The 21,786-nt window shown below is 52.8% G+C and overlaps 7 protein-coding genes across 7 annotated transcripts; 4 read left to right on the top strand and 3 right to left on the bottom strand.

The window, feature by feature from the left end:
* Nucleotides 1-1,017: 1,017 nt before the first annotated feature.
* Nucleotides 1,018-3,432, bottom strand: A1O5_04478 (uncharacterized protein; the record flags this gene model as incomplete). The annotated part of the gene is made up of 8 exons (XM_007745084.1): nt 1,018-1,625; nt 1,689-1,776; nt 1,835-1,991; nt 2,051-2,341; nt 2,404-2,424; nt 2,478-3,219; nt 3,282-3,369; nt 3,421-3,432. The coding sequence occupies 8 exons, from the start codon at nt 3,430-3,432 to the stop codon at nt 1,018-1,020; spliced, it is 2,007 nt and encodes a 668-aa protein (XP_007743274.1).
* A 1,103-nt stretch (nt 3,433-4,535) lies between these two features.
* On the top strand, nt 4,536-6,219 carry A1O5_04477 (aldehyde dehydrogenase (NAD+); the record flags this gene model as incomplete). The annotated part of the gene is made up of 5 exons (XM_007745083.1): nt 4,536-4,844; nt 4,902-5,350; nt 5,404-5,464; nt 5,522-5,716; nt 5,782-6,219. The coding sequence occupies 5 exons, from the start codon at nt 4,536-4,538 to the stop codon at nt 6,217-6,219; spliced, it is 1,452 nt and encodes a 483-aa protein (XP_007743273.1).
* Nucleotides 6,220-6,662: 443 nt separating this feature from the next.
* A1O5_04476 (uncharacterized protein) lies at nt 6,663-12,755 on the top strand (the record flags this gene model as incomplete). Its single annotated transcript, XM_007745082.1, has 1 exon — nt 6,663-12,755. The coding sequence occupies one exon, from the start codon at nt 6,663-6,665 to the stop codon at nt 12,753-12,755; it is 6,093 nt and encodes a 2,030-aa protein (XP_007743272.1).
* A 365-nt stretch (nt 12,756-13,120) lies between these two features.
* Nucleotides 13,121-14,771, top strand: A1O5_04475 (uncharacterized protein; the record flags this gene model as incomplete). The annotated part of the gene is made up of 2 exons (XM_007745081.1): nt 13,121-14,389; nt 14,538-14,771. 2 exons carry the CDS (start codon nt 13,121-13,123, stop codon nt 14,769-14,771), a joined length of 1,503 nt encoding a protein of 500 aa, XP_007743271.1.
* A 2,855-nt stretch (nt 14,772-17,626) lies between these two features.
* On the top strand, nt 17,627-18,098 carry A1O5_04474 (uncharacterized protein; the record flags this gene model as incomplete). The annotated part of the gene is made up of 2 exons (XM_007745080.1): nt 17,627-17,774; nt 17,839-18,098. The coding sequence occupies 2 exons, from the start codon at nt 17,627-17,629 to the stop codon at nt 18,096-18,098; spliced, it is 408 nt and encodes a 135-aa protein (XP_007743270.1).
* A 604-nt stretch (nt 18,099-18,702) lies between these two features.
* On the bottom strand, nt 18,703-19,240 carry A1O5_04473 (uncharacterized protein; the record flags this gene model as incomplete). The annotated part of the gene is made up of 2 exons (XM_007745079.1): nt 18,703-19,002; nt 19,181-19,240. 2 exons carry the CDS (start codon nt 19,238-19,240, stop codon nt 18,703-18,705), a joined length of 360 nt encoding a protein of 119 aa, XP_007743269.1.
* A 645-nt stretch (nt 19,241-19,885) lies between these two features.
* Nucleotides 19,886-21,562, bottom strand: A1O5_04472 (uncharacterized protein; the record flags this gene model as incomplete). Its single annotated transcript, XM_007745078.1, has 1 exon — nt 19,886-21,562. The coding sequence occupies one exon, from the start codon at nt 21,560-21,562 to the stop codon at nt 19,886-19,888; it is 1,677 nt and encodes a 558-aa protein (XP_007743268.1).
* Nucleotides 21,563-21,786: the final 224 nt, after the last annotated feature.

Raw genomic sequence — 21,786 nt, 5'->3', positions numbered from 1 at the left:
TCACGCGACCTCACCACCAGCGACTAGGAATTAGGACTGCTGCATTTCCATTCCTCATGCAAGAGGTCGGAAAGCTCAGTCAAAGCTTCGTCCTCTACCGGATCCAGTAGATTAGGGCTGTTATGCTAATGGTGAGTAAGACGGACTACGGAATTCCGATGGCGGGGTCTCCGGGCTTGTTGGCTGGGCGGTCAAAGTTAGTACATAAATCCACAGGTCTATTACAGTAGATACAAACGGAGGATCTCCAAACACTAACTGCTGTCCACAAGTATACATATGATAGGGCTAGACCACGCTGAGCTGACTCCTGGCAAATGGGGTCCATGATTCCCAGACTCTCCCGTTGCTATCGCTGAGCAAGCACTCGTCTAGCCCAACAACAGTCGAGTCAAGTCGGCGCGAAACGATTCGCAGTCGTACCGTCTCCGCGCGGAAGACTCGACCTGAGTCCTCATGCACTTGTACTCCGTACTGGTAGGTCGGTCAGTCGGTCAATCGGGCAGTCGGACATGAATTCTCCTCTCCATCCATCGGAGGATGCACCAAAGGTAGAGGCAAGCCGCACAAGAGTCTTGACATCTCATCGTCGGGACCTGCACGGCGGGAGACGGGGCTGGACCTCCTCCATGTACCGAGTTACTACGCACCATGTGCTCGTTACAGAGTACCCAGTATCTCGTAACCCAAACAACTGCCCGAGGTATATACGGCTAGGTGGGGAGGCTGCTGGAGTACAACACGGGTGTGAAGACGGAGCGGCTTTGGGCTAAGCAAGCAAGCAAGCAGGCAGGCAGGCAGGCAGGCAGGCAGGCAGGCAGGCAGGCAGGCAAGTAGGGAAGACTTCTTGAAGCTTGTATTGACATTTGCACCTTCATCTGGCTTGACCTATGTACTCCGTATTAGTAAGGCTCGAAACGGGCTGGACCGGAGTTAGGTGGATGGTATGGGTGGGAAGGGAAGGGATACAGCTGTGGACTACGAAGTACTACATATCTCTCCCTACTCTCCTGATACTCAGTTCATCTTCGCACGCACCAATCTCCCCTCCGTCCTCCCGTCGATCCTAACGTCGAACCTCACCGTGCCGTCCTCCCCAGCAACTTCTTCTTTACCCATCAAGCTGTACTTCTGCCGGGGTTGGCACTGCTTGAAGCCCAAGCTGAACACCCCCGGTTCCCGTCCATTGTACAGCACGAGATCTACACTCTCGCCGTCGCGACTATAGCACTTCGCAACTAGGACATCCGGGAACGGCACGTCGTCCAGGATCGGAGCCTTGAGGACCTGCGCGGGCGGGCCGCGCTGGATCATCTTGGTCCAGTCCTGGAACCTGCCCAGCCTCGCGCGCAGCGTGGTCCCCTGCCACAGCGTGCTGACACCTTTGTTCTTCAGCGCCCCGGTCTTGGTCTGGAAAACCGGGTGGTACTCCTCGTCGATCTGGCGGAGGAGTTCCTGGCGGAGCGTCTCGTCGCCGTACTCAGCGGCCGCGGTCGCACAGATACAGCGGATCGCCCCCTCGCCGGACTTGTAGTTGCCCGCGTCGAGCATGTCGGCACCCAGGAGGTTACAGACCTCCAGGCGGCCCTTTTCGTTGTACTGGAGTGTTTCTCTCTTGGCGAATGCTAACCCACCCAACGTTATTGACTGCTTTTGTCTGATGTTGTATTGGTGACGAGATGACTTACCCCAGTTTCGGTGTGCGATGTGAGGGAGGTACGAGGCGCAGAGAAGCGAGTTCACCATGTCAGACATGGCGCCTGCGAGGCCAGGGATCTTGGACACGCTCTTTGTCAGTTTACGTTGTGCTGGGAACGTGAGGTGATAGCCGTACCGTGAAACCCGTCAGTTCGCTGCGAATGGGCAAAATGGTCCCATCGGGTTCACTGAATTCAGTCTCGAGAGCGTGCTCAAATCGGCCTCGTAATTCCTCGCCGTACTTGTTCCCCAATATGCGGTCGGTGAGGAGAATACCCCCGATACCCACAAGGCTAGATTAGGTGCAATGTCAGTCATGAGTGGCCAGCTCGAAGGAAAAAGGTTGGCTGACTTGCAGGGCGTATATAGCCAGTTTGGCTCGCAAGGGTAGAGGCAGTACGCCGCCTCGTTCATGTTTCTGTAGACGGCATCGGCGACGCCCTTGACATCGTAAGGAAATTTGAGCGAATCTGTGATCTCGAAAGTCATGCTACCGGGTTTGGTGTATCGGTCGTCTCCCGTGTTGGATTGGTAGATGCCGACGGCTTGAAGGATGTATCCCGTTACCATGATATTGTCTTTCTTACACGGGTCCCAATCATGTGCGTTGAATTTGCCGGCCATGGACTCCCACTTCCAGAATCTGCGAGGGTGAGAGGTGTGTCAACAGGAGCCAACAACATGGTCTGGATGATCCACACTTACTCCATCACCTTCTTTGTGAAGCTGTGGATGAGTAGTTAGCACTGGTAACGTCAGATTGCTGGGCAAAAGCCCACCTCTTTTCAATGGCATTGCGTTGCGCTCGGGACAGATAGCCGTGGAAATTGGGACAGTACACGTTCTGATAGAGGCCAAGGCAATTGACAGCCTCGTATAGCTGATATCGAATGGCCGACGTTTGAAACTGGTCGATGACGTCGTGGTAGGAGAAATCGTCTTTGGGCGTCAGGCCGAGTTCCAAGTACCATTGTACGAAGCGAAGGGTCTGCTCGTCGACCTCGCGCGTTCCTGGCTCGGGCGCCGCGACTGCTTGAGTTTGATTCTTCTGGACTTCCTCAACCAGATAGTTGTTGCGAGTCGCTCGCTTCTTCCGTGCCTCGGCGTTTGCTCGCTGGCACGAGTACGCGATGTAGATTATGCCCCCTATGCACACTGCGGACATCAAGGGGCCGGCGAGTTCCAGCACGGAGTCTTGGGCAAGCGCCGCTGAGAGGGCGGCGGTACCGACCCAAAGCACAATCGGAAAGATCAAGCCGCCCATCCCAAACCAGGCAAAGAGAACCAACGGGATCAACGCACAGGAGACCACAAACGACAGGATTGAAGGTATAGTACAGACGGCGACGAGACCAGCCCCGGGGAAGAGAAGTCCAAGCCCAGCTGCGCGGAGAGCAGGGGAATGGAATTTGTAAAAAGACGTCAGTCCTGCTGCGAACAAGCATGCGTATTGCATAAGGGTCCGACGTTGATAATGCCATTTGGTGACACCGGCTCCCGCGTTTTCGGGTACAAGGACATCTGAAAGGCAAAGTGAGCACACCATGATCGCGAAACGGAGATCTTTTCAGTCGCGACCGTACCATGCCAGTTGAAGTCGCCTACAAGTGATTTCTCAGAAGCCTTGCCGGGACCAGATTTAGCCTGCACTTTGGCAGGGGCCGTGGTTGTCTGCGTGAATATGAATAAGTGAACACTTCTCTGTGGTAGTGCCACCCTTACCATAGTTGCCATTGCGACAAGATCAAGGCGCCCGCAACTTGCAACAGTATTCCTAGATTTTGATAAACAGCGAATGGCGAAAAAGAGGGATGACTATCGTAGACGGACGAAACCCATAGAGCCTGGAGTCCTTTATGTCTCGGGCTCACCTGTAGACTCGACCTTACCTAGGTATCTACCAAGAGAGACACTCACTGTATGCCCCTGGCTTCATTCTTGTAGCATCGCCGCTTTCTAGACTCTGGCTGCCTCGACTAACCCCGCAGAGTTGAACTCGAGATGCAGATTTGCGGGGGCCCTAGGTGTTCTGTTGCAATGGTCGGCTATGCAAATCCACGAATCATTGCAACTGACTCGAAGAACATGGGGAAAATTTGTAATAAAAGTCGCAGTCACCCCGAGTCTGAGAGTTTGCGAGGGAGGGGAGTAATCAAATTGAGATCTCTCCTGCGGACGAGGTGGTCCGGGTCGAAAGGGTCCAGCTTCTGTGCTAGATTGATGCATCTCTGGCGCCTCGGATTGCTGACCTACCTTCTTCTGGCCAGGTCTCGATGCTGTCGATTCGACCAAGGGCTTGCGAAAGGCACGAGTCGTAGTCTCTGACTCGGACCAGAGAGGGAAGTCGTGAAAGTTGAAGGCGACATGCCCTCTCCATGCCCTCTCCATTGAACCGTTGCCGATGCGTTCTGGAAGGAGTCAGAAAAGCTCTCTCAAGATTGTTTCATTGGCTGATGCTGGCCTTGCTCAGGCACGCAGCTAACCTCGGTCAGTAAGGTTCCTGCTGTTGATCGATGAACTGCCATCCGAGGTCCAGTAGCCCCGTGGGACTCTAGCGGTTGTAGATCGCAGATGAAGAAATGTGCACAAACGGATAATAGCGATGCCGTCGATGGATGCCTCTAGAAACCCTTTTGTGCATCCCGAGGTGGTTGACCGGTCTCGACCCGCCCCGCGCTTCAATTGCCCCTCGTCTTGGGATATCGGCGTTGGCTTCATAAAAGAAATTGTTGCTTTGGTTTTGTATTGTCGATAGATCCTCTACCACCCCTTGACTTCTTGAGTACAGCGAGTCTTTCAACCCGGGCAACTGTTCATAACGCAAGTCACTCTCCAAGATGGGCTCGATCTCAGGACCAGGCTTTGACGTTTTCAACGGATTTTATAACACCATCAATGGAAAATTGACCGGCACGGAACAAACCAGACACGGCATCAATCCGGCGACAGGCAAGCCCAACCCAGAAGTCCCTGTCTCTACTCCAAAGGACGTCGACGATGCCGTTGCAGCTGCCAAGGAAGCATTCAAGTCATGGTCGCAAACTCCTTACGAGAAGCGCCGGGAGTGTGTCCTGGCCTTCGCTGATGCTCTCGAAAAATATGCCACGGATTTTGGAAGGCTCCTAACCCAGGAGCAAGGAAAACCGGTAAGAGCGTCCTCAAGACGATGGAGTTGTTCTCGGTACTAAACGCTGTGGCGACAGGTGCAATTCGGCGTCGGCGAGGCCCACACAGGCGTCCAATGGATGCGAGCTCTGGCCAAGCTAGAACTAAAGGAAGAGGTCGTGGAAGAGAACGATGAGAAACAAGTCATTGTCCGGTATACACCTCTCGGAGTCTGCGTAGGCATCGTACCTTGGAATTTCCCTGTTCACCTAGCTTGCGGCAAGATCGCTCCCTCAGTCCTGACTGGCAACCCAATCATCATCAAGCCATCACCCTTTACACCGTACTGCGACTTGAAGCTCGGTGAACTTGCTCAACAATTTTTTCCTCCTGGTGTTATTCAGGTTCTGAGTGGTGATGATAACCTGGGTCCCTGGCTTACCGCGCATCCTGGCCCTGATAAAATCAGCTTTACTGGTTCGACAGTTACAGGAAAGAAGGTTATGGAGAGTGCGGCTAAAACATTGAAGAGAGTGACTTTGGAGCTGTGAGTGTGGTCTTCGATCATCCACTTCTCTTTACACTGACTTACATGTCCAGGGGTGGCAAAGATCCCGCTATTATCTGCAAGAATGTTGACATCAACGCCGTTGCTGCAAAGGTATGAGTTATTTCTGATCTCAGCTCGTCTGACGGCGGTCACTAATGGCGATGGCAGATTGCCACGCTTGCCTTCCTCAACTCAGGCCAGATTTGCTTGGCAATCAAGCGTATCTATGTTCACGAGTCGATTCACGACAAGTTCCGAGACGCCATGGTCGAGTTCACCAAGACGCTAAAGGTTGGCGACGGTACTGAGGAGGGAGTCTTCCTTGGACCTATCCAAAATAAGATGCAATACGAGAAAGTTAAGGTATGTCTGGCACTCGCCGTGCGCAATAGATCTGGTCTTGTTCTCTGCCACTAACATTGCTCTAGACCTTCTTCAATGATATCGAAAAGGAGAAGTGGACCGTTGCAGTTGGCGGTAAGAATGAGGACAAGCCCGGCTACTTCATCACACCTACCATCATCGATAAGCCTGCAGATGATTCCAGAATCGCCACCGAGGAACCGTTTGGGCCCATTGTCCCTCTCATGACATGGACTGACGAAGCCGATGTCGTTGCTCGTGCCAACAACACCAAGATGGGTCTCGGTGCCTCCGTATGGTCTGATGATCTGGATGAAGCAGCACGCATCGCCCGACAACTTGATGCTGGCAGCGTCTGGGTTAACACCCATCTCGAAGTTGACCCTAACGCGCCTTTCGGTGGACACAAGGAGAGTGGTATTGGCTTCGAATGGGGCATTGGTGGCCTCAAGTCGTTCTGCAATGTCCAGAGCTTGTTCTTGAAGAAGAAGACTTCGGCTTAGTTTGCGGCTAGAACGAATAACTGTACCTTGTTCACATCACAATGCCGCTTCTCAGCAAATTGCCTTCGAGATATCGGATGATAGCCTTGCGTAGAACGGAATAGCAGCCGGGCGCACAGGTACCATTGCTGAAAGTGTGCCAGCCGTCAAACTCCAGGACGGCTGAAGCCCCTTTTACTTTCACAACCCTTAACTAGTACTCCGCAGTATTAGGATTGCCAAGCATACGGTGGGTAATTAGAGGCAGCTAGCGCAGCAGAATAATTGCGCGACGGAATTGGCAAAGGAGATGATTGAGGACAGACATGCACCTTGCAGGCTGAAGTTGCGAAACACGGTCAACGGAGGGTTGAGCCTTTTGTTGTGCCTTGCATATATGACTTTGCACGCACATAGCAGCGTTCGTCCATCACGGACGTTCGCCTCTTTCTCGCCCTCGACAAATGGCAACATCTTCTCCCGCTCCCGCTCCGCAATCTGCGCCTGCGGCCAACGGCACATCAACTCTTGAACTCGACGTATCCAAGTTGCACGTGTTACCAACCGAGCAGCAAGACCTGTACCTGTTGACATTTGTCTCCGATTTCCAGCGCTATGTCGAACAGTTGTCGGCAGAGTCTTTGCCTTCGTATCAGGCCTCGATTAAGAAGGAAGTCATCAAGATTGTTGGACTCGGCGCCCCGGTCCCATCTCGCGTCATTCGAAACGGTCTTGGAAGGATTCTTGCAGATGCGTTTGGCCGTGGCAGCCGGAGCCTCCTCTACGAAACCATCAACGACCTCTTAGCCATCTTAAACGCGGGAAAAACAGACAAAGAGTTGGATTCAAAACATGCGGCGGTGGTTTGTCTAGGCGCCCTTTTTCGCGCGGCGGGGGACAGTGCTATTAGTCTCTCTGGGCTCACGGTTGCAACAATTTTGAAACTCCTGAAGTCTTCCCATGCTGGAGTCAGAGGGTGCGTATTCCGAGCGCTCGGCGGACTGATCATTGGAATAAAAAGGAGCCTGGATGAGCATGTGGCCCGGGATATCTGGAAACAAGCCCGACATGCTGCAACAAGTGAAAAGTCAACCTTTGTTCAAAGATGCGCATGTTCATGTCTCCGCAGCCTTGCCAGTGAGACCGGCTATTTCAACAACTCGAATGACTTTGACAACCTGAAAACAACCGTTTGGAAAGCATTCGACAGCTCAACTCCGTCTGTCAGGCATGCTGCTGCCGCTGCTATGGCGGCTGCACTGAACCAAGCATATTCTGCAAATGGTCATGCAGAGGTGCCGGTATTGCGGAAACCAAAAAAGTCCAAGAAGGCTGGAGACGATCTTGATGAGGAAGTCGAGGCTGAACGGCCTGACTCACCTTCACCAGGACAGGTAAAGGCGTCTATGCGATTGACGTTTTCTCTGTACGAAGTTCTCCGGGTCCTATCGCAACAGTATTGCCGGGCGTCCACAACGAACAGATCTCGTGCAGGTATAGCAACCTGCTACAAGTATCTCCTTCACCTACTGCCTCGGAAATCCTTGGAGGAAAGCTATGCCTCGATAGCAGTGCATACATACACCGAGTTGCTGAACCACCCAACAATATCCTTTAATCGATATCGATTGCTCCTTACCCGGAAACTTGTCCAGTGGATCCTCGCCGATGTGACGGTCCTCTTGACGGAAAATGCTCAAGTCCATGCAGCACGCTATCTGATCAACGACGTTATCAAGAACTACCCCCAGGTCTTGCCAGAAAGACGGGAACCGTCAAAGCGGATCCTTGCTGGAGCCCTGACGACTCTGACAGACTTGCTGTTGAGGCTGGGGCCAGCTGCTAGCGTATTCCAAGATTCATGCAGAGAAGCATTATTCCAAGTCATCCAGCACCCAAGTCATACGGTGCAAAGCCACGCCGCTCAATGCTTCAGGGCTTTCATACTCGCTTGTCCGAGTCAACTCATGCGCACCATCGAGCATGCCATGTCGCAGTTGCAAAAGGAGTTTCAACCGTCTGAGGCCAAGCAACCGCACCGAAAGTCAATCGGGTTTGCCGCGGCCATCGCAGTTGCTGTAAGTTGTGCAGGCCAAAGACCGCTATACGGCTCAGTCCAGACCTATTCTGCCATTTTCACCTTTGCAACGGACTTGCTGAAGTCAAGTGCGGCCGCCGAACTACGACTTTCAGCAATCCAAGTGCAGGTGGCTTGGACCTTGATAGGGGGTTTGATGAGTTTAGGACCAAGCTTTGTAAAAGTGCACCTAAATCAGCTCATGTTACTCTGGCGAAATGCACTCCCACCTCCGCTAACTCACGAAAATGCCGTCAAGAGAGGCCATCTGGAGCTAAGCTTTTTGTCACACGTCCGCGAATGCGCCCTCAGCGCGCTGCTCATGTTTCTCTCCTCTTGCAGTGGTTTGGTCACCACTGATGGATCGAAGCGAATCTCAACCATGCTGCATAACACTATTCTGTTCCTCGACAGCTTACCACCTGCTCGGGAGGCAGAGGATGTCTCTCACCGATTACTGCCTGCTCTCCAGCTACAAGATTTTGCGATTTTACTCCGGCGGCGCGTGCTTCAGTGCTTCATTTCTTTGGTTAGCCTGAAGCATCTCGAGCAAAGCGATGTTGTGTCTCACTCGGATCTAATAGGCCTTACAATGAGGACGTTCACAGATCCTGAACGTCCGGTTTTAAAAAGCTTGGAAGCATCTCTGGCAAATACTGCGAGCAACTTTGAGGGATTGTGGGCCACTGAAGACAACTGGAGTTTTGGCGTCAGTAATCTGGCAGACAGCTTCGACACCTATCTCCCTTTTGAGAATCACATTGAGCCGAGCACCGACATGTACACTGAGCAGGAAGTCTCCATACCAGATATTCTGGTCCGGTGCCCTGCTCTGCCGGCAATTGAACACGATCCCGCGTTGCTGTCAAGACCAGATAATCGCTTGGATGAGGCGGAGATTAGTTCACCTGCAACGTCTTGTGTGAATCTAGCGATCAAACTCTTCGCCATATCGTTGCCTCTCCAATCTCCCCGGATTCAAGAGAGCACGGTGGAGCAGCTCATTACTGCTGTCTCCCAGCCTCTTCAACGCGAACCGGGCAGAAAGGCAGCAATGCAGATCAATACGGCCCTTGCTTTTCTATGTGCGTTTGCTATTGCGAACAACGAAACCCCCTACAATTCTGGGAAGATGCATGTCGGCGCGGTGGGACAGGTCATCACTGAACTCTTGGACAGATACCTGTGCAACTCGGATTCAATCCTGCGTCACATAGCTGGTCGTGCTATAGGCCGCATATGCAACCTTGCCGGAACACAATTCACTAACAGGGAGGTCAAAGTCCTCATCGACACAATAGTGGCTAATCGAGATCCTAGCGCTCGTGCTGGTTGTGCCCTTGCGCTCGGATACATCCACTCAGAAGTAGGAGCCATGGCAGCGAGTCTTCATATCAAGTCCATCGTCGGAGTTCTCCTATCATTGTGTAGTGATAGCCACACTACTGTTCATTACTGGGCTCTCAAAGGATTGCTTCTGGTGGCGGAGTCCGCTGGATTGGCTTTCTCAACTTACGCCACAAGCACTCTGGGTCTCTTAGCTCAACTATATTCCAGTGACACTCATAACGAGGAAGCTGCGTCGCTAGTCACATCTAATCTTGAGCTCGAACTTTTCACACCTTTGGCACTTGCTCAATGTGTTGACAGCATCATTAACGTCTTAGGCCCCGACTTGCAAGATGTCTCCAAAGCTCGCAATTTGATACTGGTATTGATCGGCTATTTGCAGAAAGAGCCTTCGGCACGACTGCGCAGTTCGAGTTATCAGTGCCTTCGTCATCTCTGCATGTACGCACCGGCACATCTTCAATTTGCCAAGTATGTCTTGGATCTGCAGGCGAATCTTTCGTCTGATGAAGATCTACTTCAGTCTGTTGCGATGAAAGGGCTTGGGGAACTGATGAAAAGGAATTCGTCTGAAGTTGCGCGCGTTGCGACCTCTAAACTGAGCGATGATCTGTGGGCACGCCTGGATGATAATCCGGAAAATAAGCCGTTACAGGGGATGCTGCAGAATTGGATGCAGCAAACAATTCTTGTTGATACAGCAGCATGGATTGAAAAATGCCAAAGCATACTTTCCAGGACGAGAACAAAGGCTTCGGCACCCCCTCGTGTCACCACAGCCAAGACGGCCATGCCAGACTTAGCAGATGAAGAAGTTGCAGGCTTTGCTGCTGCGGCTGCGGCTGCACAAGGCGAAGCCCACGATGCCGCTCCAGAAGGACAAGAGTTTCTCCGCTGGCAGACACGAGACTTTGCCATGCGGTTGCTCAGCGAATCAATGGATATCATACAAGCAGCTATGTCGCCAGATCGAGTGATTCCCGCCGAAGAAGTGCTACAAAGCAAGGTTGCGGACGTGGTTCGCGTTGCCTTTTCAGCCTCGACCGCTAACGTAGTTGAGCTCCGCATATGGGGTCTTCGGATAATTGACCAGATCCTGAAATTATTTGGCAAGACCCCGGATCCCGATTTCTTGGAAGCGTCCCTTCTCGAGCAATATCAGGCTCAAATCAGCTCAGCTCTGACGCCGGCCTTCGCTGCCGACTCGTCACCAGAACTAGCGGCTGAAGCCATTGGTGTATGCGCTACCTTTGTGGCTACAGGAATAGTGACCAACGCGGAACGCATGGGTCGTATTTTCAAGGTTCTTGCCGTGGGAGTGGAAAATCTTACCCAACCTACGCCAGAGGCAGCAATTGGTGATCTGAAAAATCTCAGCCCAAATGCACAGGCTATGCTTAAGATGGGCATCCTCTCTGGCTGGGCTCAGCTGCAGCTTGCAAGTTCTGAGCAGCCATTTCTGGAAGAAATTCTGCAACCATTCATTCCCAAACTCGCGCCACTTTGGCTTACATCGCTACAAGAGTTTGCCTCCTTGCGGTTTGAACCAGAAATTTCAGATACACTAGGAGGCGAGATTGCGGGCGGTAACTTGGACGAGCGATATGCTTCCTTCAACCGAGAAGTTCGTCTTAAATTCTATCAGAAGAACTGGCTCAGCATAGTGGATGCCATTGCCGTACTTGTGGAAAAGGACAGCGAGTCGGTGTTTGACGCACTCGATAACAAACGCCTCTCTACCGTTGATGGCGCTGCAGACGAAGGTGTTGCACCTGGAAAAGACATGAGCTTCCGTGAGGAACCCGTTGCGTTCTTTTTCATCCTTTTCGGACTGGCCTTTGAGGCATTAGTGACACAAGCCAGGGAAGACCCTTCGCAAGCGCTATCAATTCTGCAAGCTCTAAGAAAGATTCTGACCCCCGAGGTCTGTGGCAATGCGATCTACGAAGAGGCAGTATTCAATGAAACAACGGATACCTTAGATCGGCTCGCACTCACCAGCACCAGAGAGACGCAGAGCGTTCTAGTTGAAATCGCTCGGAATTTGTCACTGGATCACGTAGCAGCGAAAAATCAAGATCGTGATGAGAAGCTCTCAGATGATATTGAGCAGCTCTTTGAGTTGACGAGAATTATCATTTTGGTCTTGACGGGTCTCATACCGACACTCGAAGACCCTCCAGGTCCTGCTTTTCGGAGGCTTGGAGAGGACGGTATTGCCCTTGTACGACTCTGCTTCCAAGCGCTCGTGGATGTTGCCTCGATATTTCCAGCTATCATCCGAGCGGATTTGCATGCCTGTATCATTCACACCTACTGTACCCTTCTTGCAACTGGCATCTGTCAAGACGAAGTGCTGCCACAGGTCATGCCAATATTCAAAGCGTTCCTACAGGATGTTGTTCAATCCGGATCCGGTGAAGTCACTTCAAGGCTAGTCCGCGGGTGCTTGTACCGCATGTTGTTGATACTGGCTGTTGCTCAGCGCCGAGAAAACGAACATGCGATTACCTGTGCAAAGAACACTTTGCTGTCCATGACGATCTTGCTCACCACAGCCAGCTCGGTCATTCCAGCCAACGACGAGCTTATCATGAAGTCCCTCTCGGAGTTACTCGACTGCCTTCAGGACGTGGGCCTTGCAAAAATTGCAGCTGGCTGTATGCGGTCGTTACTTGTTACCAACCCCAAAACACCTTGCGATGAAGCGGTTGGGAGAATCCTATGGGCACGACTTGTTCCATACGTGAGCGACCCAGAAGCCGAGGATCCAGAGAACGTGAAGACAGCGTTGACCCAAGCTCTCGCGGCGGCTGTGGTATCTATCAAAGCCGTCGGTCGCTTTGCTGCTATGTCGATATTGGTGCCGTTACTCCTGCTTCGTGCTAAACAAATCCCCAGAGGAAGCAGCCTGGATGCTATGCGGAAGGAGAGCGCAGCCAGACTGCTCGAGCTTGTGGCGACCGATCAAATAGCGTTCAAAGTGACGGTCGGTTTGTTGGGCGAGGAACAGCGCTCGGACTTGGAAAGCTTGCTGCGCGCCGCTGGAGTTGGCAAGAAGCAGGAGGCCACTTCGGCAGAAAGTGTTCAAGCAAGGCCAGCAATAGAACTGCGCATGGATTTTGGATGAGAGTGGAATAACATACCGTATATATAGAGAGAGAAAACAAATAAATGGTGAAAACGACAGGGAACATTTCACACTCTGTTGTTATTCAAACGTATCGAGTCCTCGCGTGTTTTGAGCGATGAAACCTCAGCCTTGTCCACTCGGACATATTAGGTGATTCCTTTCTCTCATTGGTGCTTGGTATGATCTAATACGGCAATTTTGGACGAGGCTCGCTCAACCAAAACTTTAATCTTCGCGTGGCCTTTTCATCAATCTCATACATATATCACTCGCAAACTCTCCTCCGGGTTGCTTGCATAGAACAGAGACGGAAGAAAGCATTACGCTTAGGCACTTACAGCGCTCTCCGGTGACAAGGTAGAATGGAGTACGATCCCAAAGTGCCGACGTACCAGACGTCCGACCCTACATCCTTTGCACACAAGTCTGCCCGGGAGCGCTGGCCGGCCATAATCACAGGCGCCATCGACGACGTTCACCGGACCGTCGCCAAGCTTCCAGACTCGGACAAGGATGTCGTGGCAGAGGGCAAATCCATCATCTCGTCGCTGGGGTCACTGAAGTACGAGCTACAACACAATCGGACATTATCCCCGATTCCGGACGACGGGTTCCCGGACATCGAGGGGTACAATCTGGAGCTGGCGGCGCGGGGGCCTCCGACGTGGCACAACGTCGAGTGGCTGTTCGCCGAGTGCTACCTGTACCGCAGACTGGCGACGCTGTTCTCGACGGCCAAGACCCCGTTCTGGCGCGACTACGACCCGTTCTACCGGCAGAAGATGGAGACGTTCAAGTCGTCGCGCCCCGCGGTGCTGGAGCTCGCGGCCGAGTACCGCGGCATCATCACGCAGATCCGCGCGTCCAAGGCCCATGCGCCGGTCGCGCAGGACGTGACGGACGAGAAGGCGATCGAGGAGGCCGAGAAGCTGCTGTTCGTTGAGATGGCGGAGATCTGCCTCTGGGGCAACGCCACCGACCTCAGTCTCCTGACGAGTCTGACGTACGAGGACATCCAGAAGCTGCAGGGCAGCAGCGCGCGCAAGCAGTCGGAGAAGAACATCCTGGTCAACGACCTTGAGCGGGCGTTCCAGGTGTTGAACGCCGCGCACCGGGAAGGCAAGGAATGTAGGAGGGTGGACATCGTGCTGGACAACGCGGGCTTCGAGTTGTTCGTCGACCTGGTGCTCGCGGGCTACTTGCTGGCCACCGGCCTGGCGACCGAGGTCGTCATGCATCCCAAGGACATTCCGTGGTTTGTGAGCGACGTCATCCCCAAGGACTTCCAGGCCTTGCTCCAGGCCATGGCGGACCCGAGGGCCTTCTACGAGAACCAGGACCACGCGGCCGACGAACAGGGGGCCAACAACAACAACGACGACACAACAGCCAAGACGACGCCGCCGGCACCGCTGTCGGACGACGAGGCAGCGGCCATCAAATTCCTCTTCGACGACTGGAGTCATCTGCACAGCGAGGGCAAGCTGATCCTCCGACCGAACCGGTTCTGGACGCACGCGGGCGGCTTTTGGCGCATGCCGCACGTCGCATCGGGGCTGGTGGAGGACTTGAAGGAGAGCGAACTGGTGGTTTTCAAGGGAGATTTGAATTATAGGAAGTTGACGGGGGATGTATGTCTTTTTTTTTTTTTTTCCCTTTCCCCCTGCACCACTCGTCGCGCCCTTCTTTATTGCTTTGTACTTGAAACTGATTATCCCTCTTTCCGGTGCATCACGATGTCAAAAGGGAGTCGGCTAACGCAGAAATTCTCAATGCCAGGCTACGTGGCCCGCCACCACGCCCTTCACGGAGGCAATCGGCCCGCTCGGTCCATCTTCAGGCATCAGAGTGCTGGCGCTGCGGACCTGCAAGGCAGACGTCGTGGTTGGGTTGCCCGAAGGTAAAGACGAAGAGATACGGGCGATGAAAGGCGGTGGCGGTGATTCGGGAGCCAGGATGTGGGCGTGGAGCGGGAAGTGGGCTGTCGTGCAGTTCTCTGATGGCAAGGCTTGAGTACGAAGGACAAATAGAGCTCTCTCCTTTATGGTTGTCTCAGTGTGAGTGGACTTGAGCGCTGGAGTAGCAGGTAGACCAGAGCCTGAGCGGTACTTTTTAGAAAATAGAGGGAGCGCAGAGCATGCGTAACAAGTTATGGGTGCATAGGCAATAGCCACCCCAAGTCCATTTCGATAGCTTTCGCTGTCACCCGAGTTTTTGTTTGAGACCGCAATGCACACGACACTGCCGTACCTGCGAATGACTCAGTTGTGCTTCGCAAGAGGTTTAAAACCGACTGTCTTCTCCTAGAGGAAAGAAACACGCATTGTTCTCGAACGGCTGATCTTCTTCTTGTCATTGTTCGAATGGTGGAATGATCCATATAGGACCATCCCTTCCCGCCTGGCCTCATGCAAATAAAATGACGCACCGAAATAGCGGGAAGGTCGACAGCGCCATTTTTCATGCTTGTCGTCTGTTGAAACTAGCATGAAGAGGACAACAGAGTAGCCAGTCAGGCCCCGGATCAATTCTGGGACCCGGCGAGACGGAGTGTTCGCTTTTTTTTCCCCAACCTGGCGTGCTCGAGACACGTGGAAAAGAAAGAGCATCGCCTCGAGCTGCCAACCTTGAATACATTCCCTTCCGTTTTCCTGGTCTTTAGTTGAGTCTTGATCTTAATCGAGTCGGAAACTCGCGGAACTCGGGTGTTGATAGTCCGTGGTATCTCTGGAAGGTTATGAGCCCCATTCAGCCTTGCTCGGCTGAAGCTTGAACTTTGATATAAGGCTGTGAATGATGTCGGGGTTCCGGCGAACACAAGTTTATTAGCCACCACTAAGAATGGTTAGCAGAGCAGTCTTGCGTGGCCTGCGCTTTCAACCGTCAGTGCTTCCATGAAGCGTCAACTTGGCTTTTGGTTCCACTCAATCAACTCTTTCTTGCGCATCCAGTCCACAAACTGGCCAGCTAGCTGTTGCCAGGAGTCCACAGCCGCTGCAGATGAAACTCTCGCTGGGCCTGCGGGTTTCTCGATACCCATCAGCTCCCATGCCGAAATCCTTACCGAATTCAATAGTGTGATTCGGGATACGCTCCTCCCAAGATGCCCAATGAGAGATCAAGGCCCGGACGCAGCCGGATAGTTCTTAGACAGGGTGGATCAAGTCAGCGAGGCAGTGCAAGACGGACACTCCTTGCATGAAAATATTTGTTCAGGTAAGCCAGCGAGTAGAGGATCATGGAAAAGCTGAGGCCCGAAGCTAAGAAAACGACGAGATGGCATGATGATGAGTCCCGTTCCGAGCCGCATGGCACATTTTTTGCACAAGATACCCAGCGTCGGCATCGGTTCGGAGCCCTCATCGTGTGTAAAATGAGGTAACCGGAGGTGCTCTGATGAATCATCTCCGTTCCGAGATGCGATCTTGACCAGATATACTTACGAAAAAGAAAGAAAAAATAAGCTTGAGCTTGAATGAAGGGCTGTGAGGAGCCGTTTAGCGGACCGAGAAGCGCACAAGGGCGGGCCATGCAGATCCCATATCATATCTGTGGTGCACCCTGGATGGAGTGGATGAGATTATCTCGGTCAGCGGTAGCTTTGTCGTGGAAGAGGTGAAGTGAGGTGTGATGTGGTACAGGATGGTGTGGTGTTGTGATTAAAGTATGCAGCAATAGAGATCTGCTCAAGCGGTGGTGGTTAGTAGTTGATTACATACTCACATATGCACATAGTCAAAGAGCTGCACCAATATAGGCGAAAGGGGATGGGATTGTCATTGTACCACCAGGAAGCTACTGCCGTACTAGCTAGGCGGACCTAAGTCCTTGTATCAAGGACTTGTTAGGTACAATGTTCGTAGGGAGTACCCGGGAGTACCCCCCCTCAAGCACCAGCCCTAAGGGGACCCTCCAATCTACCCCAATCTACCCAAGTAACTACCAGTAGTGCCTATGAGTAGTGCTCTTACTTAAAGTGCCCCTAACAAGTACACTAGCCTGGATCGTGGCCCACTTGACCATGGATCCACGCCCACGCTCACACTCACGCCACGGAGGGAGCCCAGGGAGCCCGGGGAGCCCAGCTATGAGTGTGTAGCTCTAGCTAACAGCTAACGGCATCGAGTTCCTCCTTGCTCCGTACTGGTGCCACTCATTGACTCGTGTCTTCGCCTTCCCCTCTACAGAGTATTACTGGTGCCTGTAATTAACTGCACCCTTCCCCCCCCCTTTCTTCGCCTGCTTTTACGCGTTGTTGCCTGCAGCCGCCTAAACAAAGGCGCGATCCCCAAATCATCCCAAAATCATCCCAGTCCGTTGGCGTCACTCGCCAATTCAGAATCTTCAATCTACGGGCTCCTCGCTCCTTCAGCTCGCAACACCGAGCACCTCCTTTCAGCTTTCTTGTAAACTAATCCTTGTCGCTCGCTGGCTTTGCGATATCAAAACCCCGACCATTTGACTTGTCCCCGACACCTCCTTCAGCCTAGCCCTTTTCTCACTCAGCGCCATGCGTTGCTGAGTTTTTTGGCTGAGCCTCCTTTTTCTGCCCACTGCCAATTTCGTCCTCACCCTGGCCGTCTTCCTCGTTCTATTCGCCGCGCTCCTTCCTAATCACCTACTACGACAATTTTCACAAGAAGAAACAAAAAGAGACCCGTGTCCTCATTGGATTACTTCTGCCTCCGCTCGGGATCTCCATAGTCCGCTCCAGAACCGCCTGAAGAGAAGCACTCAGAACACGATATATCCTCGAAGACCGCAGACCGCAGACCGCAGACCGCAGACCGCAGACCGCAGACCGCGTTTTCAGTCTCTCGTGGCTGTCCACGTCGAACCCCATGCCGATGCCTATTCTTACCGTCGCTATGCCCGTGCCCGACTATGCCAAAGTCGCCAAGGAGGGGAAAGGCTCACACCTGTCGTCCTTCGTTCGCTGGGTGCAACTGAAAAAATACCAATATGAAGTCACTTTCTCCCTCTATATGCTCACGCCGACCGAGAAGTTCATCTTCAGTACGCTCCCTTCTGCTCTCTCACCCCTTCTATCTCGCCAGATAACTGATTCCGTCCTGTCTAGATTTGATCCTTTTCCTGCTGGTCTCCATGCTGGTCACTGCTGCGACGCTCTACCTTCCCAATCACGTCGTCGTCATTTACCACCGCATCTGTTATTATATTTCTGGTGAATTCGCCTACAAGACGTCGACAAACCTCTCGGGGGAAGCGTTAACTCTCGCCGCAGATGGGCTACGCATTACTGCAGACGCAGTAGATTCGGTGGTGACTCCAACGTTGCGCGTGGTTGAATCAGCCAGGGAAACGTTAAAAGAGCTTTGATACTTTGATGATACCCCCCCTATGTGGTTTATTGAAGCCGGCTTTTGCACGGCCATGGCGTTCGGGAATGAGCATTCGGAGTGGGAGAATGTTTAATGTACACAGCTTATTGCTGCCCAATATGCTCACGATGAAGATTCAATCAAGATTCAATCTCCATACGGCGTTCAAGCGCCGATTCTTTAATACATCCAACCACAGGGTTGCTGGAGCTTGGAGGATGGAACTTGTGGTGAAGGGTGTTTTGGATTGAGTGGATTGCTTTCTTTGCATTGACACCGACCTCAGCACTCGGCCGCGACACATTGCTTGCACAGCTGGTCCTGTCACTGCTCCGCCTGGGTCGCCAGAGTTTCTGTCGCCCATTTGTCAATGTGCCCTCACCCCCCCAAATATACGGGCCCAAATTGGTATAATGTACAGTAATTCTTCCGCCCGGGGATGTCTAGTGATGTGATGTAATGTAATGTAATTTTTTCCACATGTCGTTGCATGATGTCCTCTCAAATGCTTTCCATTGCGCCGTCGCCATGCAAATGCCAACCCAGGTTGCCAGTATGCGCGCAACAACTCCAGCATGATCTGTCTGTTGCCCCACATATGTTCAAACCGTCTCTTTCTGCTCGTCCACCACTTCGCTCTCGCTCTCGCCCCTCGCCCTCTGGGCGGCAAAGGCGACCTTGGCCTGTTCCAGCGCCTCTCTCCTCTCTTTCTGCCTTTGCTCGCTCTGCTCCCTCATGAGGCGCTGGTGGCGCTCGATCTCGGCCTTGATCTCCTCCTTCTCGTAGGGGATCTTGTGCGACTGTTCGGGCGTGGGCCAGAAGCCCGGCACGGCGAAGCGGTTCTCCAGGTTCGTCCCAAAGTAGTACATGTAGCCGATCGGGAAGGAGAGGTAGAGTCCGAACTGTTTCGCAGAGCGGAGCGGAGGGGAGTCAGTAAAGAGTAAAAGGTGGAAAAAATATGGTAGAGAAAAGGAAGGAATTAAGAGGTGGAAAAGACGGATTGGTCATGTAGACGCGAAATACCCCACCGGTTGGCAGGAACGGGAGGGAGTGGGTTTATTGTAGTGTAGGTATGTATACCTTGAAGATCTCGAGGTTCGTGCCGCGCAGCGTGCGCTCGATGAATTTACGAACCACCATTATCACCGCCATCGCCTCGCGGGCAACCGTTGCCCCCCAAGAAAACTAAGGGAGGGGGAGAGACTTCTGTACTCCGTACTCCCGCAGATGGGGATGTCGATATCCCTTTCACGAGAAGAGAGGATGCTGGAGGGAGCTAGAGGGCGTATGTATGCGTACGAACGGGCGTCGGTAAGTGTGTGGATGATTCGGAGCGGAGTGCAGGAGAGGAGGGAGCGTTCAATGCACTCGCAGAGAAAAAGAAGGAGCAGGAGACGTTGCCGATGGTACTGCGCTAAGTAGTCCCTTGCACGACGTGCGTAGATATTTTCGGGAGCTTTGAGGAAATTGTCGATGCAGAGCAGAGGATTTGTAGAGGCGGAGGAGCAGCAGCAGCAGTGGGAGAAGTGGCATGACCATCTGCTCCGTACCTTCTTGGTCCCCAATTTTTTTGGTTGGCGAAGCTTGTCCGCAGCCTCGCCCACATCCAGGTGAGCTGGAAGACGCCAGCCTCGCGCTGCCTGATTGGGCGCTTGGCATTCTGGCCTTGCTTGCAGCGATTCATTGCTTCTATTGGTACGAGATGAGGTGCATTCTCTGTTCTCTAGGTGTACCCATGTAGGTCAAGGGAGGTGTATATGGTCTATACATATGGCTATGTCCAGTTCATACCTCTTGCTGCCTTTCTTTTTCTTCATTTCTCCTTATCTTTCTCTCTTCCTCTTCCCGCTTCTTCGCCCTCCATTTCATCCCGACTTTGATCATCACCACCAACAGCGGCAGTGTAGCCAACTCGACCAACCCAACCAGCGTGAGAGTCCAGCCGTTTCCCATCGCCTCAATCATTGGATTCGCCACTGCGCTGGCGCCCGCACCCAAGAGGCACCGGACAAGATTCGATGCTGCGCTGGCCGTCGCGGCCCTTTTCCGGTGCAGGTCAATGATCAGGACGCTGAGGGTGTTAAACCCGACCATCGTGGTGTACCCTATCGCACCAAGCATGATGATTGGCCCTGCTATGCTGACTCGCCGTTCCAAAAGCCATCCATAGACGATGGTGAAAATGCCCCCGAAGGCGAAGAAGGGCATTCCGATCCCCAATCTGGCTCGCTCGATCGGCATCTTGGTCAAATCGCCTTGTTTCCTGCGGTCAACTTCCAATCCAGCTTTGAGTGCATGTCTCTTGAAATTTCTATCGAGAAGCCTCGTATTAGTTACCGTTGCTAAGACGGTCCCTACAACCTGAGGGATGAAGAGCAATCCTTGCAGCGTACTGCTCAGGCCGTAGATACTGTGGAATTGTACCGTGAGACTGGTGGAGATGACGTAGAAGCCTGCGTATATGATACTCGTGTACAAGAGCAAGATTGCCGTCTCTGGATCACTGACAATGGTTAGGGAGGCAAGGACGTCCCATTTGCGCTTTCGGATATTAGCCTTCTCCTTCTCTGTCTCGTCTTTTGGAGTGGCGTCTTGCTCAAACGTATCTTCTTGGCCTGTTTTCTTCTTCTGCTGTTTCGACAAATTCGTTAGGCATCTGTTCCACTTCGGCGGTTCGATCGAGCCATCTCCAACTACCGATCTGCAGGTCTCGGGAAAGAAGAGCGCCAATGGCACGAAATACACCCCACCTAGGATCAGCAAGAACCAGAATACCGAATGCCATCCCAAATTCTGGGCCAGGACACCGCCTATAATAGGCGCCAAACTCGGCGCTAAGATGCCCGCGAGGCTGGTAATAGCAATATACTTGCCTCTTTCGGCGCTGGTGACAATGTCTGCGATGGTGCCTTGCATCAGGGTCACTAGCCCAGAACTTCCAGCACTTTGAAGGCATCTCAGTACCAGGAGGCCAGCGTAGGATTTGTTGAGCGCTAGGCCAAGGTTGGCAGCTAGGTAAACGGTAAACCCCATCATGTATGCTGGTCGGCGGCCATAGTCGTCCGCAATGGCCGAGGTAAGGGACGGCGAGATGCCTTGGAAGATCATGTACGTAGTAATGGTCAAATTGACATCAGAGACGGTCACACCCAGGGCATGGCTGATGGTGTCAATGGCAGGGAAGTAGATGAAAGTGCTGAACGGGCTGAAGCTCCCTCCGAGTGTGGCAACCAGGACAATGATGGCCTTTTGTCGAGGTGTGAATGATGAATATGGTCGGTCATTTGTTGGGGTCCGTTCGATGGTCGTGGTGATCTCACTTCGGGCCTTCGATTGTTTGTCTAATATCTCAATATCTGCCCGAGCATGGACCATGTCATTGTCTTCGTCTGCTCGCGTCGTTGCGTCTGAGGTCATTTCGTTCTTGTGCGCGTTGCCGTCAGACGCTTCACGGGGAGCCATCCTGTGAGCGGGCTTGTCTTCCATCTCCCTAATTCACTTCGGCGCAAATATAACGTTCAAGACACAGGCTGCGATTGTTCGAGCAGGGGCAGCCTCGTATTGTTTAAGGTTTCGTTCTATTCGAGTACCAACACATAAATATATGAGCCCATGGGAAGGAAAGGCGGTTGGGACTCAATTGTTCAATTAAATCAACTTCGTTGTCGACAGTGATCGTCTCTTGT

The sequence above is a fragment of the Cladophialophora psammophila genome (genome assembly GCF_000585535.1).
Source record: "Cladophialophora psammophila CBS 110553 chromosome Unknown aczJe-supercont1.6, whole genome shotgun sequence".
Classification (NCBI taxonomy): domain Eukaryota; kingdom Fungi; phylum Ascomycota; class Eurotiomycetes; order Chaetothyriales; family Herpotrichiellaceae; genus Cladophialophora; species Cladophialophora psammophila.
The sequence above is the reverse complement of the archived record's forward strand: the minus strand, read 5'-3'. Positions and strand labels throughout refer to the sequence as shown.